This window comes from Hyperolius riggenbachi, chromosome 2, assembly GCF_040937935.1.
Source record: "Hyperolius riggenbachi isolate aHypRig1 chromosome 2, aHypRig1.pri, whole genome shotgun sequence".
Lineage (NCBI taxonomy): Eukaryota > Metazoa > Chordata > Amphibia > Anura > Hyperoliidae > Hyperolius > Hyperolius riggenbachi.
This window is the reverse complement of record NC_090647.1, coordinates 442,421,571-442,431,182: the sequence shown is the minus strand read 5'-3', so window position 1 is coordinate 442,431,182 and position 9,612 is coordinate 442,421,571. Positions and strand designations below refer to the sequence as shown.

The window sequence follows — 9,612 nt, the reverse complement described above, 5'->3', positions numbered from 1 at the left end:
ACTCCCTTGAGTGAGCAGGTCAGAGAGGTTACTTGCAGTCATGAGTTGGCTCCCTGAAACTGTTTAAAAGGGCAATATACAATGAGACATTGCTCTGTAGATTCGATCACTGTGATCAAATCTGCCAAATATTGTTGCCCCAACATGCTACCCAATCGGAATCCGCCATGGGCGGAGTCTCTACCCGAGATCTGTACAGCTGAGCGTGCAGGAGGAAGTTAGGGAGTAGCTAGCGGGATGCCATGGTTGGCAAGCTCCAGGAATCCTGGGAGATGCTTGCCTGTTGCCCATTGAAGTGTGATGCAATATGCTTATTACCAAGAATTTTTTATGTAATCAAGGTTTTTTTGAAGAGCAATTACATTTTTGATGATATTATGCTATCCTTTCTATTGTTTATTTTTGAGATATACTAAGCTGGTTCTGAGAGGAAGGAGGAACAGATATTGGAGTTTAGGTGCATTTCCACTGCAGTCAATTAGGAAATGACATAGAATGTGATAAGCGGCATGCTGGTGGAAGTTTGTGCCACACAGGGGGAGTCAGTTCGGTGGTGGAATACATTATAGAGGCTTGCTGTGTGGTGGTGGAAGCAATTTGTTACGCAACTTGTAGGGTATTACGCTATGTAGAATTCTTTACATTCCCAGCATGCTGTGTGGAGGTTCTATGAGTCCTTGGAGTGCCGAGGTGTTGATGAACAAGCAGGTTCTAAAGGAACAAATTTTAGATATTGAGTTTAATAGAGTATTGGAGATGAATCACAGTATTGGATTTGAATTGCGCACCTAGGAGAGTTACTCCAACTGAATAACCATGGGAGATAATGGTGCATTATCATTAATTTAATATACGTTAGGTCCATAATAAGAGATCATTATGAAGAGAGAAGTCGGTGTATGCTTTGCTTGCCTTGAAGGGCATGCCCAAATATGTTTGATAGGTGGGGGAAGATGACACCTTGGTCCAATCAGAGAGTTTTTGTCCTTGCAGGTCTCTGCATTCAGATAGTAGTGAAAGGTTGAACTTGATGGACACCGCTTTTTTTAACCTAAATCACTGGGCAGGTATGTGTCTTTTTTAAAAATGAATTATTTGATTTTTTTCCAAAAGCATATAAAGGGCAACGGCAGATTATAATGTAGTGTGAATGTAGTAGTTTAAAATAAGCTCTAGCATACGGTGTAATTTTATGGCTTATTTAGCTTTGTGTTAATGATTATTTCTTACCAGTCCTTCACTTGGCTTGATGTTGGAGAGCTGTATGACTTCCAGATGGGCAGACTGAGAAACCAAAGGATCCGAGGACAGGGAGATGATGTGGTCACACACTCCAGATAGGGTTTTGCACTGAAGAATAGAGAACACGAATTAGCATAAAAAAGGTTAGTGCAGAACACATTCTTCTATCAGTAAAGGGAGACTGAGTGCAGCACATTAAAGTAAAGGGGATTGTAGCACTGTTAAAGGTAATCAAGATAAAAAGCTGATTAAAGCCTTTTCTTGCAAATGATACATCTCATACTCAGAGATAATTGCATATAAAGGGCTGTTAATAATAAGGCTCTGTTTTAACTTGTGCTCGCTGAGATTCTGAAATTTACTTTAATGAAAGTTCCTGTAATCACATAAAGAAGCTCCTTAATGGTAATGCCAATAGCTAATGCATCACTAGAGGAACAACAGAGAAAAAAAAAAAAAAGGAATTCACGCTAACAAGGAAGAAGACAGAAAAAGCAAAATATCAAAAAGCGACCGTCTTTAATAAAGCGCACACTTTATGATTACTCAAACCACAAGCTCAAATTAAAGTTCAAAAGAGACAAACCGTCTCAAAACTGGTTTGAGTGACAGTCAGATGATCATCAGCCAATGCTTCTTTGGAGAAAAGGATCAAAGCATTAGGGAAAACAAAAATAACAAAAACAAAAGAAAACACTGTCCTGATCACTACTGTCCCTTCCATCTACAAAAGAATCTGCTGCTTAATTTCTTTTCCACATGCTTTAACACAAATGTTTGTGTCTGTGTGTTAAGCCTTGTACACATGTATGGACTGTCCCCTCAGGCGACAATTTGGGGCCAAGGTTGTACAGGTACACCACTAACCTATTGCTACCTGAGAGGAGGAGGGCGCCTGTGCAGCACATGGCAGAGCAGGTGGGGCGAGCAGGTCTGGCCATAATGCTGGGGGAGGGGGGGGGGGATAGGACACAAAACTTCTGTTGGGGGCCCAGTCCACTAAATTACCCCTGTAGTCCTGATTTAATATCTGCGACTTGCTCGTCAATATTTTGCTTTCAAGCATTGCTTTTAGGCTACTTTAAATCATGATACTGCATGATTATCCTACTGCAGGAGAGCCCAGAGAAGGCCACTTGCACCGCACCATTTCCACTTGCATATTTCCCTGCAACAGAGTGCGCTGACAGGGTAATATGCATAGCTCCACCCCCGAACAGTGACTTGCTTCCTGCTGGACAGGAAGTACAGCACTGAAGTATCATCGATCTGCACCTGCATGCTGCAACGGCAATCATGCGTTCCCACTTATAAAGTTGCCACAGACTTACATTGCAGCATCATCCATGTGGTAGGTCCAGATCATGTGGCAACACACTGCAGAGTTTGCGGCAGCCTCGCACCAAATTCACTACTTTCGTTGCACTGCATCACTATAGTGTGAAAGTCCCCAAAGACTTACATTGCCCTCGCGGCAAGCTGCGGTGGGGGAGAAATGGGCCTTAGTGTGCCACTTCCATAATTGCTTTTGCTCCGATTAGAGATACATTCGGACGTATCTTAAAAGCTTACATAGTTTACCAGAGCACCTGTGATTAGTCAAGCTGGGGTGATGGGGTCATACTCTTTGTAGCTGAATATTTCATATGTAATACTTTTACATATTTTGCTTACATTAAAAAGATGAATGGGCCATATAGTCTGTAGTATTCTTTTCATGCAATGTCCAGTTTAAGCAACATAGAAATGATTACAGCATGGAGAATCAATTAAGCCATGAAGAGAAATGTATTAAATGAAAGGCTTTGTTTACCCACACAGAAGATTAGTTAACAGCTGGAGTACATGCAGAGAAGCAGACTCACCACGTGGAGAATTTTGTTTTCCGTTTCATATACTGTACATTCCTAAAGGAAGAAATAGATTCCAAATGTAGAAAATGAATATGCAACAATATGCATACTGGATGAAAACAAAAACAAAATTACACATAGACAGGCATAAATCCTATATATAATACTATTTGTAGCACGATCTTGTTAAAGAAGACCTGAACTAACAACTTCCTCTTTGGTCTAAAAGAGAAATGAAAGCATAACAACATTTAAAGAAAAGCATTTCTTTGTTACAGCTGATACAATTCCTGCAATAAATCTGCAGTGACTACTTCCTGCTTTCATGGAAGCAGACATAGGGTTAACATCCTGTGTTTACAAATTAGGTGCTCTGCTGAGGCAGCTAGCTGACATTGCTGAAAACTCAGATTAGTCACATATGAGGGGGAATTAAACAAGCTAAACCCTTTAAATACATACAGGGTGCATTTCTCTAGGTTTTCATTCTGTCCTGTGCAAGAGTTTGTGTCCAATTTTAAACTTGACTTTCAGTAAAGATTTTGACAAACTGACAGGTTAGTCTCTGACCAATACATTAGAGGCTTGCTTGTTGAATAATGACATTAGTCTTGCTAAACTGATACAAATTTTTTTGTAGGAATATTTCATTCAGTTCAATTAAGTTACCGTATGTTATTTAATGCCAAGAATCCTAGTAAAGCATTCAAAATTTAGAAATGAACTCTATTAACCCCAATGCTGACTCTGGAGGTTTACAAATCAGAAATTAGAAATGTTGGTTTATGTCAAAGCTAAAAAAAAATGGATTTACGATTTTTAATTATAAATCAGTGGATGTGGCTCACAGTTTAAAGTGAACCAAGCACCATTTTTAGCACCCAAGGCATCTCAATAGCACATTCAAAATGAATGCCAACAATGTTGCTCATTAGAAAAAAACACTTCAAATGTACCCCTTTTTACATTTAAGTTTTGCAGAGGGACTTACTACCCTACTTCCAAGGCCTGCCCGACCACAGAAGTTTCATCCAGATTAGGACTGATGTAATTATTTTATTGCACACATCAGCAGAGAGCAAACAAAAGCTTTCATCAGCAGGAGGGTGGGTAGATAGGACAACTGTGCTTCGAAGAGTTTAGATAGAGAAGTCACAGATGCCAGCTTCACACCTTCTGCTGGATAAATGGGCAGCTAGAAGGGGAGGGTGAAAACATGGCAGCTTCTATAGGAATTATAAACCAAGGGAAAAAAAAGTGTCGATTTGTTCCACCAGTCTTAGGCAATTCTGCTAATGCAGCCAGGAAAATTAGTTATTACAAAAAAAAACCTCATGCATAAAATTAAGGATAAAACTACCGTACCTCAAAAGCCAGAGCTTTGATTACCAGTGCTTTGTACATTGCAGAGATTAATGTTTTTAATATGTTCAAGAAATGTAGCTGTTTGTTGTACGGGCTGAAGAACAACAAGCCACATGCTCGACTGAATACCAGAGTTCGTAAAAGGATATGCGCTTAACAAATTGTGTTATGTAATAAGGGTTCATTTTAGCAGTAGGAAAATAAATCCATCATAAAGTTCAGTATTTAGAACCTTAAACACAACAATTTATTTGTGCCAAATCTTTCATTTTTAACAGTGTGTGGTAAATTTTCAACAAACCCATGCTGATTTTAATCAGTAGTGGTTACATGCTGATCAAGGTGAAAGCGTGTACCATTAAGCCGAAGGAAATGAAAAATGGTTATTTTTTAGCAAACAGCCACGTAAATTTCAATTAATAGGAAAAATAACAAATGTAGAAAAAAAAAAGAATTATGTAAACAGCACTGTGGTTACAGTGAGCACTAGACCTCCAGTACGAGTGAAGCAGTGAATTTGGGTGCAATTTAGGGTTCAAGAATTTGGGCTCCACCATAGGCACCCATGTTAAAATATAATTGGCGGAGTTGTAGTGGTACTCTGGTTCTGCTACAGGTGGTAAAACAGCGGTGGTGGAGGTATAATGGAACTTTGCCACCACTACAGGGATGGCGGCAGAGCACATTGTGCTTGGCTATGGAGCAGTAATCATTAGGCTGCAATGCGGTTAATTATTGGCCTGGCCTGCGCGAAACGGGGTGGGGGGGGGGGGGGGTAAATATCGGCTTGCACAGAAGAGGTATCAATTTAAGAGGCTTTATAACCACTCAGCTGGGAGCAGTAGTCCACTGTTGCAGAACGCTGGGCATTATGTAGGTGGGGGAACGGTTAGTGTTAGGCAAAGAAGGGAGGTGATACGTGTTAGGCATAGAAGCAGGAAAGGTTAGTATGAGAATAGGATGCAGAAAAAGGTTAGTGTGAGAATAGAATAAGATAAGTCAATAGCAGAATATCGGTATTTTCACCAGTATTCCACTATCAGTAACATGTAATTGTAAAATATTGGTAAAATGATAGATTTCACACCAGCAGCAATAGCTCATGCCTATTTTCCTTGTGACACTTTTAAATGTACGCTTTTGAGAGCTTAGACCAGTGCTGGGCAACACTTTACTGGTCTCACTTTACAAGTCATCCATATTCCCTGATTACAGACGTGACAGATCCCCTCTTTATCCATACAGCTTCCACTACACATTCTGCCCATCTTATTTAACTGTGTAGTCACTGATCTTTACTACCTTTCGAGTCCACCACCTCTGTTCCCACACCACCTACACCATTGAGTTCTTCTGTTATTCATCCTTCTGCCACAAATGTTTTTTACCTCCAGAGTCATCCAATTTCCCTTCTAAATCCATGATCACTAATCCTCCTGCCTGTTGTCCCATTGTACACCAGTGACACTGCACCCTAACCAATACCAGCAACCTGACTGATACACTTGTCTCCTGTCCTAACGCTACAGCATGTAATGCCCCTCCAGCTCCTATTCCAACCTGACCCAACTAATCCCTGCTGCACCCTAGGTCAGTCCAATCTGCCATAACTAATCCCTTCCCCTTTCTCAAACCTTCCAACCTGCAATGAAATAGCCTCTGCTTCCTCTTCATTTACTCTTCAATCACTATGATGCATGCTATCCCGCCTTGCAGGCTATACCTAAATGGATACACTACAATACAATACACACACAAATCTATACACATAACACAGATCTCCTTGGCGATTCAGAGCTCCAAATTGTTGTAATAAAAAAATGATGTAGGAGGAAAGAAAACGTTGCTTAAACTATACTAGATACTGAAAAAAAAAAATAGTCAAAGGAGGAATATTCTCTATTTAAAGTCTCTTCACGACTAATTGTTAAAAGATGGAAATTGCTTCTGTCAAGCTCGTCTAGATCACGCAGATCGTGGTACCTGGAGTCTGCTTTATTAGCATGCTGAAAAATACCATGCTGTGTGGAATAACTGCTGTACAACTAGAAAAAAACCAACATCTGAAAAATGAGAAATCCCAAGCGGGAAAAGAACAGAAAGGAAAATATTAAATAAGAAAAGATGGTAATTTAGCATAGAAGTAGGTGATCCCAAAATATAGCAAATTGTACTTTATATCTCTTCTTAACCACTTAAGGACAAGGGCTTAATTCTCCCCCCCCCCCCCCCCCCCCCCTAGTGACCAGGCTATTTTTTATAAACTAGGCTACTACAGTGTTAAAGAGACACTGAAGCGAAAAAAAAATTATGATATAATGAATTGGTTGTATAGTACAGCTAAGAAATAAAGAATTAGGAGCAGAGACATAAGTCTAATATGTGTTTCCAGTACAGGAAGAGTTAAAAAACTCCAGTTATCTATGCAAATAGCCATTGAGCTCTGTGACTTTGAAAGTCTTATGGTGTGTACACACTTGAAAGATAAATGAAAGATATCAGACCAATTTTACCCCATTCCATGTAGTATGAGAGCCATACTCTACACAGTCTATTCTATGGAGCTGCACTCCCCATCAGATAAAATCTTTGCAAGATGCTGCACACAAAGATGCCCGTACACACACTCAAAAGATCATTATCTGCAAAAGATCTGTTCCTGCAAAAAATCCATTCCTGCAAAATGCATTCATAGTCTATGAGATCTGCAGATCCTCATACACACTTGGTTTAACAGACAATTATCTGCAGATCATTTGCAGATCAGATCCACCAGGATGGATTTTCAGATCTGCAGATGATTGCCAGATAAGCAGATGAAGTCTGTTAAACCAAGTGTGTATGAGGATCTGCAGATCTCATAGACTATGAATGCATTTTGCAGGAATGGATTTTTTGCAGGAACAGATCTTTTGCAGATAATGATCTTTTGAGTGTGTACGGGCATCTTTGTGTGCAGCATCTTGCAAAGATTTTATCTGATGGGGAGTGCAGCTCCATAGAATAGACTGTGCAGAGTATGGCTCTCATACTACATGGAAGGGGGTAAAATTGGTCTGTGATCTTGCATTTTCCAAAGACTTTTATCTCAAGTGTGTATGAAGCATTAGGCCACATACACACATCAGACCATAGTCTTTGGAAAATGAAAGATCACAGACCAATCTTACCACCCTTCATGTAGTATAAGAGCCATACTCTACTCAGTCTATTCTATGGAGCTGAACTCCACATCAGGAAAAAAATCTTTGCAAGATGCTGCACACACAGATGCTGTACAGACACAAAAGATCAGTAGCTGCAAAAGATCTGTTCCTGCCAAAAATCCATTCCTGCAAATTGCAATGATAGTCTATGAGATCTGCAGATCATCATACACACATGATTTAACTGACATCCATCTGCAGATCTGCAGATCTGAAAATCCATCCTGGTGGATCTGATCTGCAGATGAATGTCAGTTAAATCATGTGTGTATGATGATCTGCAGATCTCATAGACTATCATTGCAATAAGCAGAAATGGATTTTTGGCAGGAACAGATCTTTTGCAGCTACTGATCTTTTGTGTCTGTACAGCATCTGTGTGTGCAGCATCTTGCAAAGATTTTTTCTGATGGGGAGTTCAGCTCCATAGAAAAGACTGGGAAGGTATGGCTCTCATACTACATGAAGGGTGGTAAGATTGGTCTGTGATCTTTCATTTTCCAAAGACTATAGTCTGATGTGTGTATGTGGCCTCAGAGAGCTCTGACTTCTGATTAGGTTATCTCAGCTGTATTGTGTTTTTCTTCTGCAGAGGACAGTTCAGGACAGGTCAAAAGTTTACTGCCTGTTCTGTAAAAACTTTTAGGGTCTGTAGAATGCTGAGTAATGTGTAAACTGCAAATATTAGAGAATGATGCAGTGTTATAAAAAAAAAAAAAAAAAAAAAAAAAAAAAAAGCTGTATAACTGAAAATAAAAATATGAGAATATTTTCTTTACTACCAATGTTCTAGTAATTACACCTACTACACAACCAATTCATGATATCATAATTTTTTTTCCGCTTCAGTGTCTCTTTAAGGGCTCATTGCAGGACCATACAACTCAGCACACAAGTGATTTCCCCCCTTTTCTGCCCACTAACATAGCTATCTGTTGGGGCGTTGTGATTGCTCCCACATTGTTTTTTTATTATTTTTTTATTTTTATTATTATTTTTTTTTTTTTTTACAAATATTTATGTCTTTATTTTATAAATACATTTTCATATCTTTTTTTTTTCTTTTTTTAGCCTCCCTCCCTCTCCCCGCCAACCAATCAGTGCGATTGTCTGTCTTATGCTTCATACACACTTGAGATAAAAGTCTTTGGAAAATGCAAGATCACATACCAATTTTACCCCCTTCCATGTAGTATGAGAGCCATACTCTACACAGTCTATTCTATGGAGCTGCACTCCCCATCAGATAAAATCTTTGCAAGATGCTGCACACAAAGATGCCCGTACACACTCAAAAGATCATTATCTGCAAAAGATCTGTTCCTGCAAAAAATCCATTCCTGCAAAATGCATTCATAGTCTATGAGATCTGCAGATCCTCATACACACCTGGTTTAACAGACTTCATCTGCATACCTGGCAATCATCTGCAGATCTGAAAATCCATCCTGGTGGATCTGATCTGCAGATGATCTGCAGATGATTGTCTGTCAAACCAGGTGTGTATGATAATCTGCAGATCTCATAGACCATGAATGCATTTTGCAGGAATGGATTTTTTGCAGGAACAGATCTTTTGCAGATACTGATCTTTTGAATGTGTACGGGCATCTTTGTGTGCAGCATCTTGCAAAGATTTTATCTGATGGGGAGTGCAGCTCCATAGAATAGACTGGGAAGGTATGGCTCTCATACTACATGGAAGGGGGTAAAATTGGTCTGTGATCTTGCATTTTCCAAAGACTTTTATCTCAAGTGTGTATGAAGCATTAGGCTTCAGCCTATGACAGCGGATCGCTGTTTTGCCACCCAGTGGGACAGCCATGTCACACAGCTCTCCCCAGTACAGCGCTGCCATAGATCACAGCGCTGTACAGACTAAATAGATGGCGGTTTCGCCGTCTTACAATCTTCTAGTGGCCATCGCTGCTGGGAGACTGATGGCG

At 39.8% G+C, this 9,612-nt stretch overlaps 1 protein-coding gene across 7 annotated transcripts in view; it reads right to left on the bottom strand.

Annotated features, from left to right (window-relative positions):
• The window catches only part of CNKSR2 (connector enhancer of kinase suppressor of Ras 2), a 496,515-nt gene that overhangs the window by 357,585 nt on the left and 129,318 nt on the right, over positions 1-9,612 (bottom strand). For all 7 annotated transcript variants that reach the window (XM_068270009.1, XM_068270010.1, XM_068270012.1 and 4 more), the window contains 2 exons: positions 3,108-3,149; positions 1,231-1,350 (listed from right to left, as the gene is read on the bottom strand). In XM_068270009.1, coding sequence (XP_068126110.1) covers positions 1,231-1,350; positions 3,108-3,149 — 162 coding nt within the window. The remainder of the gene's footprint in view (positions 1-1,230; positions 1,351-3,107; positions 3,150-9,612) is intronic.